The 13,056-nt window shown below is 48.0% G+C and overlaps 1 protein-coding gene across 1 annotated transcript in view; it reads left to right on the forward strand.

Moving 5' to 3' along the window:
* The window catches only part of MTOR (mechanistic target of rapamycin (serine/threonine kinase)), a 106,115-nt gene that overhangs the window by 2,479 nt on the left and 90,580 nt on the right, over positions 1–13,056 (forward strand). Inside the window, exons 3-11 of the mRNA XM_015409471.1 lie at positions 628–860; positions 1,585–1,785; positions 2,618–2,752; positions 3,201–3,476; positions 4,493–4,601; positions 5,831–6,017; positions 6,937–7,065; positions 9,492–9,736; positions 12,383–12,598. Coding sequence (XP_015264957.1) covers positions 628–860; positions 1,585–1,785; positions 2,618–2,752; positions 3,201–3,476; positions 4,493–4,601; positions 5,831–6,017; positions 6,937–7,065; positions 9,492–9,736; positions 12,383–12,598 — 1,731 coding nt within the window. The remainder of the gene's footprint in view (positions 1–627; positions 861–1,584; positions 1,786–2,617; positions 2,753–3,200; positions 3,477–4,492; positions 4,602–5,830; positions 6,018–6,936; positions 7,066–9,491; positions 9,737–12,382; positions 12,599–13,056) is intronic.

A 13,056-nucleotide genomic window follows, 5' to 3' on the forward strand; every position in this document is an offset into this window, starting at 1 on the left:
ATTTCAAGAAGGTAGAAATAACCAAGAAGCTTCCCCCCCCCCAATTTTGTTTATGTTAAAGTTGATGCAGTATTGCTTTGAAATTGTGTCTGTGAATTTAGTGCTATTGAAAGGTGCTGGCTTGACATCCCTGGACCCTGACGGCCTGTTCATCTACGGCACAGGTACAACCCAGGAAGAGGCCGTGTGAGCTTCTGCCACATTGTCCCCTCCCTTGCTGGTGTGCCTCAAGTCTCGATCTGCAGGGACAAAGGAGGTGGGGGTAGGGCTGCAAGTTCCATATTTCATCTCTGTTGAGATGGCTGGGCAGGATGGGAAAGGCTAAGGAAAGTAGTTGGTGCCGATGGATATTTGGAGATGTCTACTCGATGAGAACAGAAAGGAGACAGCTGGGTGGAGTTCTGCTGCAAACAGGGATCTACAGAGTGGACTTGAGAACATCTTACTGTTTGCTTAAAAGTTCTCTCCCTTTGATTGCTGTTTTTGTGGTGGTTTGTGGTATAGGAAGAATTAGTGGGAATCTTTCCACTAGTGGAGTGTGGGAATATTAACACTCATCCTGTACCATCTTGCCCCCTGACAACTGTGCTACTTTTAAAAACCCTCACGGCCCTTTGTGTTTCCCAGCAAGCCTCATCGGTGTCGAGGGAGGCAACGCCACTCGCATTGGCAGGTTTGCCAACTACCTGAGGAACCTCCTCCCCTCCAATGACCCCGTTGTCATGGAGATGGCCTCGAAGGCCATTGGGCGCCTGGCCATGGCAGGAGACACCTTCACAGCAGAATACGTGGAGTTTGAAGTCAAGCGGGCTCTGGAGTGGCTGGGAGCTGACAGGAATGAAGGTCGGAGGCATGCGGCGGTAAGGGTCCTTTCTGCAGCTAGATGGGGTGGGAGTTGCGTGTGGGACGGTGAGAGCAAAGAAAGCACAGGAGCTGGGAGCTGCAGCACAGCTGTTACTGTAGAAAGAGCCACTTCCTGTGTATGTGTGTCATGGCTCCCTCCAAAAAAGATGTCTTGAAAGTGCTTGGTAAGAATGTTGAGAATTTCTGTTGGAGATCCCTAATTAATTCATACTTTTCATAGAACTACAGTTCCCAGGTTCTCTGAGAAGAGGGAATGACTGTTAAACCAGTTTAGATCTGTGGAGAAGATATGCCTTAAGGGGGAAAAAACATAAACTTTTGCTGATCTGTTGCAAGCTTTTCAAGTAGAAATAAAGTCTCCACCCTGGAAGTATTGTTAGACAGAGAGCATGGTGTGTCAGATGAGCATCATGCAGAAGGCATCAGACTGCATTGGGGACAAACTGTGGTTCTGAGTTAAAGCAGCTTACAAGCCCAAGGTCCCAGCAACTCCATTTTAAAGAGCCTGGGTACGAAATACCTGAGTACCAGGTATCAGGAAAGACCTTTCTCTGCTTTAGACCTTGGAGAACTGCTGGCAGTCAGAGAAGACAGGGCAGAGCTTGAGGGACCAAACAGCGACTCGGCAGAAGGCAGCTTCAGATGTTCTGCAAATGTAAGCAGGAGAACTGTTGCCAAGCCTCTAAAATTCTCTCCCACCCCACCCTTGCTCTTTTCCAGGTCTTGGTCTTGCGGGAACTGGCCATCAGCGTCCCCACATTCTTCTTCCAGCAAGTGCAGCCATTCTTTGACAACATCTTTGTTGCTGTGTGGGACCCAAAGCAGGCCATTCGCGAAGGAGCCGTTTCTGCCTTACGAGCCTGCCTCATCCTCACCACCCTGCGGGAATCAAAAGAGATGCAGAAGCCGCAGTGGTACCGGGTGAGGAGAGAGTGTTTTTTGGGGGGCTCCTCTCTGTGGAATGTTTTTTTCCCTAAATCTACTAAGAGCGTGGGTTACCTACACATTGGTCCACTGCGTCAAAAAGTATTGGTCTCCAGAATAGATTGGACTTTCTCAGGCACAGTTTGCATGTTCTTGAAAGATGGAGTCTGTCCACTATAGTAGCACCCATCCTACCTAACTGCTAGATTTGAGTCCAGTAGCAGCTTGCAGACCAACAAAATTTGGGGGCTTTTAGCTTTTGAGAGTCAATGCTACCTTTGTCAGATGTCTGATGAAGAACTTTTCAAGAAATCCGACTTTTGAAAGCTTGTTCCCTGAAGTTTTTGTTGATCTCAGAGGTGCTGCTGGACTAAAAAATAGCTGGTCTACTGCATACCAACATGGCTACTCTCTGAAATCATCCTATGTAAATTTACTTGGAATTGAGTAGGACATAATTCACAGGTGAATGTACACAGGATTGTAGCCAGTGTAGGATGGCTCCTTCCATCAAGAATCTTCCTTTTCCTTTCTATGCTCTGAAAGTTTGAGCTAGCCTACTACCAAGGGATGAGGAGGAATCAGTTTTTCCCCAAAGGGGGTGGATCTTTGGGAGCCTCTGGTTGTTCTGGAACAGGGGTCCCCAACCTTTTTGAACCTCTAATTGATGCAGTATTGTGGTGTCTCTGCCCAATCAGAAACTGTTACGACCCGGCAGAGCACTGAAAAACTGGAACTGGCAGTTGGCAGAGATGTTGGCATGGGAGCATGCTTATATGTCTACATTCCAAAGTGTTGTCATTATTAATGGTGAATAATATTCATTCAGCAAACGTACGAGGAAGCCGAGAAGGGTTTTGACGAGACGGTGGCCAAAGAGAAGGGTATAAATCGGGACGACCGCATCCACGGTGCCTTACTGATCCTGAACGAGTTGGTGAGAATCAGCAGCATGGAGGGAGAGGTGAGTTAACAGTGGAGGTGGCGTCTGGCATCTGGTCCCACAGATAACCAGATGGTGGCATCTGTTCTGGCCCTGAGTGCACAGAATGGGGTGCATATTTAGAATACATTCATGGCGGAAGGGAAGCCTCTGTCAGTTGTTGCTGAGCACAATAGCTGCATGGTGTTGAGTACCTCCATGTTCTGAAGAAGTGTACCTCTGAATACCACTTGGTGAGGAAAGCAGCCAGATATTGCTGGGAAGCTGTCACATCACAGTGCCTGAGTGGGCTTCCTGAAGGCAGGCAGCTGGCCCTTGCTTGGATATAGGATGCTGGACCAGACACACACATAGCCTGATCCAGCCAGGCTCTTCTTATGGACCTCCCATGCAAAGGGAACTTGCTGCCTCAGTGAGGTTTCTTGGAGCCGCCTTTCTCCTAAGCGTCCTTTTGTCTTCTTTTCGCCAGCGTCTCCGAGAAGAGATGGAGGAGATCACACAGCAGCAGTTGGTGCATGACAAGTACTGCAAAGACCTGCTGGGCTTTGGGACCAAACCTCGCCATATCACCCCCTTTGCCAGCTTCCAGTCTGTCCAGCCCCAGCAGTCAAACGCTCTGATGGGGCTGCTGGGGTACAGCCCCCTTCAGGGGATCGTGGGCTTTGGTGCATCACCTGTCCCAGCTAAGACAACCTTGGTAGAGAGCCGGTGCTGCAGAGAACTAATGGAAGATAAGTTTGACCAGGTGAATTTGCAGGCCTTCCTCTCCCCCACCCCTTGCTCCCAAGCTGTACTCTTGAAAAGTTCCCTTTAGATAACGTCCCTGATGGAGAGCAAGGTTTAGTCAGTTGTCGTCTGCCTAATCTGTCCCTAGCAGTCACAGAGAAGGAGCTGAGGTTACTTCGCTGTGTTTCCCCAGGGCTAGCCTGGAGCCCTGCTTGGCCAGTCTTCTAAGCTAAAGCAATCCACTGGATGTCTTGTTTCGTTCCCTGTGATAGACTCCCATGCTGTAAGGCAAAAGGGGAAACAAACTGTGGTGTCCTGCTTATTGGGGCCAAGCTGGGAACAGACCAAGCTGCATCCCAGTGGCAGCACTGCAGGGGTAGCTTGACTGGGAAGCGGCATGGGGGGAAGGGATAAGTGAGCCTGTGCTTGTTGTGGTCACCACAGGCCGGGGTTCAGCCAAATGGGCCTTGCAGGGCTGCTGAACGTGGCTCACTTCCAGAGCATTTTACTAACTCAATCTGCCTCTAGCCCTGGCAGCTTCCAGAAGGGCCAGCTGTGCTGCTGAGCCGACAGCAGCCCTCCACCCACACTGAGGGGAAAATCCAGTTTATCCCACACAAATTCCTTGATGGAAATGTTTCCTCCCTTCCTTGCAGCTGTAGGTATGAGCGAGTATGAATAAACTATACGAGGTAGCAGAGACTCGGAAGTTGGGCCTAGTTCTCACAAACAACTGATGGGGTGATAAGTGTGTTTCCGGAGTGTACCACTTCAGACTATAGGTGGGGGCCTGGCATGAATTAATGTTCCTACATACCAAAAGGAAAAAAAGGAGTCCTTAGATTCCCCCTGATGTGCTACAAATCTGTACACAGGAAAATGTCCTGTATTGCAGGGACGATCAGTCACGCTGGTTGCAGCTTGCAGTCTGAAGTGATCTGGTCCAGAGATGGGGTTTCCATCTCATTCACTGTTGGTGAGAACTGGGCTGTTGTCAACAACTCCTCAAAATGCTGCCGTTCTGTTTTTTTTTAGGTGTGCTATTGGGTTCTGAAGTGCCGAAGCAGCAAGAACTCTCTGATCCAAATGACAGTCCTCAGCTTGCTGCCGCGGCTGGCTGCTTTCCGGCCTTCTGCTTTCACAGGTACAAGATTCCCAGGTGCAGCTGGGGTCAGAAACGGGATAGGCCAGTGGGGGGGGGGCATCACTGTTCCATCGATTAGCTCTGTTCCGTAGAGGACGTGGGGAAAAAAATAGAGAAGATAATCTTTTTATTTATTTTTATTTTATTGGATCCCGCCCTCCCCACATAGCAGGCTCCGGGCGGGTTCCATAAAACACAATAACCAATGTACAAAGAATTAAAAACAATTAAAATCCCAATAAAATACAACTTTCCTCTGATACAAATCATAATTAAAGCCTCGCAGAGGCCATCTGTTTTGAGTTTGGGTGGGTCTTGGGAGAAAGGTGTGTGCTTGTTTATTTAATTTCTACCCCGCCCTCCCCACCATGGCAGGCTCAGGGTGGCTTACATGGAATAATAAACAGCGAAAACAAATATAGATAAAATCATAAACAGTATAAATATAAAAATATCACAAAGGGAAGGTTCTTCTCATGATCTCCTAAATATGTTCTTCTCCTTACCCTATGAGTGGGTCTTGGGAGAAGTATCTATATATCTAATAACCAAGTTGCGCCCTCTGTGCGGATATCTAAATCCGCACATCGGGGGCACTTGGGGGGCAGAGAGATTTTCCTGCGCACTTGGGGCAGTCCCCAGGTGTGCAGAAAAATCTGAAAAGTTAAAAAAACTATACGGGGGATAGTTAAATCCCCCCAAAAGTAAAAGAGCGTTCCCTGATCACTCTGGGAACTCTGTGGCGGGGCCAGTGGCTGGGAGCCGCCCCGCCTCGCTGCCCGGGGCCCGGGGGGGGGGGGCTTACCTGCAGCCGCTTCCCTCTTAATGCGGAGCTGCTTCTGCAGGCCCGGGAGCCTTTAGGAATTCCCCCCCCCCCCCGCGAGTATCACAGGTCCCACTTCTTGTGTTCTCCTAATCTCTGTGTCACGTTTACAGGCAGAGCAATAGAAGCCCCAGTTTCTACAGTTATTTTCAGCTCTGGAACTAGAATCTCTGAAGCCCCATCTTAGCTAGAGCAGGTTTCCCGGGGGGGGGGGGGGTGGCAGGCTGGCAAAGAATGTCTGTGGGCGCTTCCCATCACCACACAGGGGGCTTTCCTCTACCACTGACTGAAGATTTGACTTTGAGGAAGATTTAATCATAATCTCTTATGTTTCTGGAAACAAATTAAGGACTGAAACAACTTTTGCTCATGCTCGTCTCCCTCTTTTCCTTTTGTTTCCTACCAGCTGACCACTACCTTCCAGACACCATGAACCATGTCTTGAGCTGCGTTAAGAAAGAGAAGGAGCGAACTGCAGCTTTCCAGGCACTGGGCTTGCTTTCTGTGGCTGTGCGGTCAGAGTTCCAGGTTTACCTGCCCAAGGTCTTAGAGATCATAAAGGCTGCCCTCCCGCCAAAAGACTTCGCCCACAAGTGAGTGTCTCCAAAAGCCTGGAGAAGGGTCCTCATGTATTTAGCACTCTTGTGTCTGATCCCAGAGGGACCAATGGACCATATAATGCAGCTTCCATCTTTTATTGCTTCTTTGAACAACGTCAGGGGTACAACCTGATACTACCTGTGCCCAGTTTGGTGTAGTGGTTAGGTGTGTGGACTCTAATCTGGGAGAACCGGGTTTGATTCCCCACTCCTCCACTTGCACCTGCTGGATGACCTTGGGCAAGCCGTAGTTCTGACAAGAGCTGTCCTTGAAAGGGCAGTTCTTGAAAGAGCTCTCTCAGCCTCACCTACCTCACAGGGTGTTTGTTGTGGGGAGGGGAAGGGAAAGGAGTTTGTAAGCCGCTATGAGACTCCGAGTGAAGGGCGGGGTATAAATCCAGCCTCCTCCTCCTCCTCCTCCTCCTCCTCCTTCCCTGTGCCATTGGAGTCAATAAAGCATACTGTACCCAGGATGCAAGCAGAGGGCCTTAAGATCCGTCCTGAAAGATTTTTTCTTTCCCCTCCTCCCCCCCCCCTTTTTTACAACATCCAGTCTGATGAAGACAGAGACTTGAGTTGCTTGCTCCGTGTGTTGTGTAAAAGGCATTGCATGGCTTTTGTTTTCGGATTAGAGGGGTGTTTTTTGTTTTATTTTTCCATGTAGAGGTTTAACCTGGGATTTTATACATGCAAACATGTCCTCTTAATACTGAACTTTGGCCCTTCTCCTTTGCTGTTTGTGGGGTAGTTGATCAGCACCTAAACATGAATTGAGCCGGGAGGTTCCAGCTTGTTCTTAGCAACTCTTGACTCCTCGGGGAGCCTGTCTTAAGAAGGAAAGAAGGTCAATGGCTGTCATGTGGCATGTAACTTTCTCCACAAGTAGAACTGTAATTCTGATGTATCTCTGCAGGAGGCAGAAGTCGGTGCAGGTGGATGCCACGGTCTTCACCTGCATCAGCATGCTGGCTCGTGCGATGGGACCCTCTATCCAGCAAGACATCAAGGAGCTTCTGGAACCCATGCTGGCCGTGGGACTGAGGTAGGACTCTCAGTTACCTTCACAAACCACTATGTGGTGCTCTTGGCTCTGCAGTTCCCTTCCTAATTGATCAGCAAATAGGATTTGCAGAGAACCTTACAGCAGCTCTATTTACAGCAGGTCTTCTGCATGCCACTCCTTGAACACTGCAATGTATAAAGTGGCAACGTGTATGTAGACACAGTGAGCATATGCCAGGAAGCCACAATTGGCTGCCAGATCCTTAGTGTGTGCAGATACTGTACATGTATCTTTAGTGTACATGGTAACAGTGTGTGCTGCATGGAGATACAGGACACACACTGACTTTTAAAAATAATAGTGAAGCATTGCTGAGAGCCATGAAGAGCTTGCAAAGCAGACTTTCCAGGCTTCCACGCTCAGGAGATCCACTCCTGTTTTGAAGATTGCAAAGCAAGAATGTTTTGAAACGTCTGTCACCAGAGGACAGTGCCTGTTGTGTATCTTGTAGGGCAGGCTATGAGGGATATGAAAAGAATCTATCAGCCCTCTGTTTGTGCAACTCAACGTGTTAATCCAGACCATAATGCAACACGAGCATAGGATAGGAATGAGTGATATGCTCCATGCTAGAGATGTGTGATTGGCTTTAAATAAACAAAGAACTTAGTGAAACCAGGCAGTTCAAGCAAGAAAGCTGAATGAGGATCTGTGCAAAGGACCCCTCTCCCTCACTAAGTGACCAGTACGACTCCTGAGTTATCTGACTGGGGGGAGAGAAGGGGGAGAGAATTCTCACTTTAAAGAGCGGCACTGTCTGATGTTCTGAGAAGGTTGGAGAGATCACTGAATGTAAGATCCAGCTGAGATATCTAGTGAACCAACCTCAAGCGCTTAATCAAATGAAACGTTTGAGTATTCTGTGCCAACTTTTCTTTGCCACCCAGACTGCTTAGTTACTGTCTGCACACATCTGGCAGGTTCACGAGGTGGCTCATTAGTGCTGAGGGAGCTGCTGCTTTCTGGGGAAACGATTTTCCCGTGTGTTGGTTTGAAGCTGCATTTGCTGGTATTTTAAGAATTTATAAAATTCCATGCGAATTCCTAAGAAAGTCTCTTTGTCTACTTCCAGTGCTTGAAATACCTCCTGTGAAGGAAATGCCTAAGCAGGCAAATACTTTCCCCGAATCGCCACTAGAGGAGAATTGGGGAGCTGAATTATTTACCTCCTCTTCTAGGAGTTTGGCCACTAAAATGGGATTATGCCCAAGCTTTGGATCCGAATTGTTTTCTGGTCATGAAAGGCAGGAAGGTTCAAAGGATTCCTTTGGCTTCCTAGAATTGGGCGTAAGAGGGTGAGAGCGAAGCCTTCACTTGTAGACTCAAAGGAATGGGAGTTTTAAATCCTACTAGAGGTTGCTTAAGGGTACTCCCAATAAAATTGGTCCTGTTCATAGGGGATGAGGAGAAATGATTGCTGCCAATCAAGATCCAAGCTTGTTAGCATCTAGTACCCATCAGCACTCCAAATTTTTACCCCTTATAAATTAACTGGATAGCAGAGATGTTGGCACTGAAAAAATCGAGCATGGAGTAGTAACTGGTCGAAAGGCCAAAGGTCAGCTGCAAGGGTGGGATTGCTGGGTGAGTATTAGAGGGCTCTAGTAGAAAGGTGAATGCGAGCTTTAGGTGGGTAGCCCTGTTGATCTGCTGTAGAAAAGCAAGATTCAAGTCCAACAGCACCATACAGATCAACAAGATTCCCAGGCTATTTTTTTAAAAAATTATTTAATGCCTTCTCAAAGCACAATAACACTGGTATCAAGAAAAGGCTCATAGAAATACATAGTTTGTTGGCAGCATGTGGAAAAACATGAAAGGCACTTGGACACATCAACAAAGGCTCTAGCAGTGCAGTCGTTGTAACTATTTAAAATTGCTCATGATACCCAGGCTAATGAAACAAAGAGGCAGCTGGATGAAAAGACTTAATTAAACTTCACAGTGGCAACCAAACGTGGAGCTGCACCTCCAGGCTATAAACTTTTGAGAGTCCAAGCTTGGGTTCGATCTTGCACTCCCGTTGCTGTTTCCCTTTTAGCTCCTGTACTATCCTGACAGCATTGGCCAACCTGTGTCTAGTTTTGTACACTCTTCAGATTGTCCGTAGATTGGTCAACATGATTTAATTCTCATATCCCTCCACATAGAAAACTGGCATGTCAGAGGGCAAAGTTGTCACTTAGCCTTCTCCTTACTGCACTAGATTTCTGTGCATGGGGATTTTGTCTGTATGGAGGAACACCCCCCCCCCCCCCACACACACACACACTCAGTCTGAAATGGTACAGACCAGGCACAGGTCAATCACCTCTGAGAATCAGGTCTGACCAAGGACTGGGAGGTGCCCAGAAACAATCTCGTCCGCCCAGAGTAACCCATCTGGGTCTGCTTCTTGCCCGCAGCCCCGCTTTGACGGCCGTGCTGTACGACTTGAGTCGCCAGATCCCACAGCTGAAGAAGGAGATCCAGGATGGGCTGCTGAAGATGCTGTCCCTGGTCCTCATGCACAAGCCCCTGCGCCACCCGGGCATGCCCAAGGGCCTGGCCCACCAGCTGGCTTCTCCCAGCCTCACGAACATTCCTGAGGCCAGCGATGTGGGCAGCATCACACTCGCACTCCGCACTCTGGGCAACTTTGAGTTCGAAGGTAAGGCCCGTGGTGGGGGGCAGGGAAGGATCACATGCAGAAGCCTGGAGAAGGAGAGAGGTGGTGGGGCAGCAGCCCCGAGTGGCAATGGATCACCTTCCTGAGCAGCTGTGTGCATGAGAGAGTCTGTGAAGGCAACACATGAACCAGCTCCAGGTTGTTTTCTTTGCTCTTTGCCCATTCACCCTTGTGCACGTTTGAAGGTTTTAATATAAAGGCATCCTCCCGTGTTACAGTTCCTGGGGGGTAGCTGTAGTAGTAGAACAACTAAATTCAAGTCCAGTAGCGCCTTAAGAACATAAGAGAAGCCAATGTTGGATCAGGCCAGTCCAACACTCTGTCACACAGTGGCCAAAAATACCAGGGGCCATCAGGAGGTCCAGCAGTGGGGCCAGGACACTAGAAGACCTCCCACTGTTCCCCCCCCCCCAAGCACCAAGAATACAGAGCATCCCTTGCCCCAGTCCGAGAGTTCCCATCTATGCCTTGTGGCTAATAGCCACTGATGGACCTCTGCTCCAGATGTTTCTCCAGTTCCCCCTTGAAGCTGTCCATGCTTGTAGCTGCCACCACCTCCTGGGGCAGTGAATTCCCAGTGTTAATCACTCTTTGGGTGAAGAAGGACTTCCTTTTATATGTTCTAACCCGACTGCTCAGCAATTTCATTGAGTGTCCACAAATCCTTGTATTGTGAGAAAGGGAGAAAAGTACCTCTTTCTCGACCTGCTCTGTCCCATGCATAATCTTGTAAACATTGATCATCATGTCACCCCTCAGCTGTCATTTCTCCAAGCTAAAGAACCCCAAGCGCTTTAACCTTTCTTCATGGGGAAAGTGTTCCAACCCTTTTATCATTCCAGTTGCCCTTTTCTGCCCTTTTCCCAATGCTATAATATGCTTTTTGAAGTGTGGTGACCAGAACTGCACACAGTACTCCAAATGAGGCCACACCATCAATTTATACAGGGGCATTATGATACGGGCTGATTTGTTTTCAGTTCCCTTCCTTATCATCCCAAGCATAGGGTTGGCCTTTTTTATTGCAGCCGCACCCTGTCTCGACATTGGCCTTAAAGACCAACAGAAGCTTTGGGAGCTTTGACTCTTGAAAGTTCATCCTCCGAAAATCCTGTTGGTCTCTAAGGTGTTACTGGACTGGGCTATAGCTCCCTCATGTTACGTGTAAATGAAGCTTCTCCTTACTTCACCCCACAGCCTGAAATCCTCATAAACCCCAATGTGGGAAAGAAGCATATCTTTTTCAACCTCTGAGAAAGATGCCGGGCTGCCAGGATTCGGGAACCAGCTTTGCTGAGCTAGTACTGTCCTCGGAAGCTGGTTCCCAAATGAATTCCATCTGCATGTTTAATAAAGACTCTTCTTTCAATAAAAGAATTGGGAACTTTGCCTGGGTTACATAAGTGTAAAATGAAACATTGGGCTAATCCTGTTCTGTTCAGGAGGAGGCCCTGTTTCCAGCATTCCTCATTTCTCTTGGTCGTTTCCAGCAATAACAGGGTAGTCAGAGACTGGGGGAGGGGGGGTATTTATTTTATTTTAGAAAATGTATACTTATTAAAAAAGAAAAAAAGAAAATGTATATTTTCTGGCCTCACAAGGATGTTAAATTGTAAAAATCCTGTGAGAATGAGCTAAGAGTCTCATAATTTAATTTATACCCTGTTCTTCAGCCAGGTGGGCTCTCAGTATACTATAGAAATGAATCAGGCAGTGGCCATGTTAGTCTTTATCAGAGAAGTTAAGAGAATACAGCAGCACCTGTTGTATTATTTATTGTTGTTGATGCAACACATAATTCAAACATTGGTTGCTTTTGACTGCTGGTTCTGGCTCTGGGTTCTTGGGTTCTTTTCTTTCCTGACAGCGGCAGGGGGAGGGGGGTTTATGTCCCCTCACTGAGCTTGTTGCTGGGCCACCTGATGCTGCTGGTCTTTCTGCTCCTCTCCAGACACTGAGCCGCTCTGTTTAGAGGGACTTGTTTTCCATCTCCTTGCATTGATTTGCACCGTACCTGCAGAATGATCTTCTCCTGTACAAGCCTGCCTGCTGCTTTATTCAGGGACTCTCCTCTCTGTGCCCCCACTGTCGGATATCATGATACCAGGTGGATGAGGCAAAGATGGTGCCACCAGAAAGAAGGCACTGAGAGATGCGAACTCCCTGGCACAAACTCGCAGTCCTTTATAAGCCAAGAGAAATAGTTCCCTATATGTGAAAGTATAACCAGGATCTGTTATTTTGGTGTGTGGCCTGCCTAATGTTTCAGTGGATCTCTTTCCCCTTTTGTTGTTGATCTGTTGTTGGGTTTTTAATTTAGTCGCTTTTCGCTGTGAATTTTTACTTTTTAAAGATCTGACTTTGAGGTGATTATTGTCTTAAACATGATGATTTCTTAATGTGTTTGTTCTAAAGTATTTTTGCTGTGGGTGTTTTGTGGGGTTTTGAAGTATTTTAAGTATTGTTGTTCAGCTAAGCCACCTAAGGAGAAGGGCAGGATATAAATAAATATTTTGCATAAAGTGCACACTTAGTTTCATTTCTGAAAACCTCAGCAGACGAGATAACAGTCCTTTTCTGCGAAACTGGAAAGCTTCTTTCTTCTCAACCCACCCCACTGTCTTCCAGGCCACTCTCTGACCCAGTTCGTCCGGCACTGCGCTGATCACTTCCTCAACAGTGAGCACAAAGAGATCCGGATGGAGGCAGCTCGCACCTGCTCACGCTTGCTGACCCCGTCCATTCACCTGATCAGTGGGCATGCCCACGTGGTCAGCCAGACTGCCGTGCAGGTGGTGGCGGATGTCCTCAGCAAACTGTTGGTCGTTGGGATCACAGATCCAGGTAAGTGCAGAAAGAGAGTATGTGTATGTCCGTGTGTGTGTGTGTGATGGTGCTTGAGCACATGAAGTGGCCTTATGCTGCATCAGACCCTCGGTCCATCGGAGTCAGCATTGTCTGCTCAGACTGGCAGTGGCTCTCAGGCAGAGGTATTTCACATCACCTGGTCCTTTAACTGGAGATGCCAGGGGCTGAACCTGGGCTTTCTGCATGCCAAGCAGATGCTCCACCGCTGAACACCTTACCGCTGAGCCCTTGCGCACCTTACTTTCTTTTGCTTCACTAATGCTTCAGGGATGATCAGGAACTTGCAGGCTGCTTGGGCAACCAGATGCTGATGAGAATCAACACTGGATGGTCATCAGCTTTATGGCCAGCTTGAATGCTTAACAGAATATTGGGTGTGATGAGCCTTGATCTGATCTTGTGAAAGTGTTCTTCAGTCCTAATTCAGATGAACC

Source organism: Gekko japonicus, unplaced genomic scaffold (assembly GCF_001447785.1).
Source record: "Gekko japonicus isolate JY-2015 unplaced genomic scaffold, Gekko_japonicus_V1.1 scaffold916, whole genome shotgun sequence".
Taxonomy (NCBI): Eukaryota; Metazoa; Chordata; class Lepidosauria; order Squamata; family Gekkonidae; genus Gekko; species Gekko japonicus.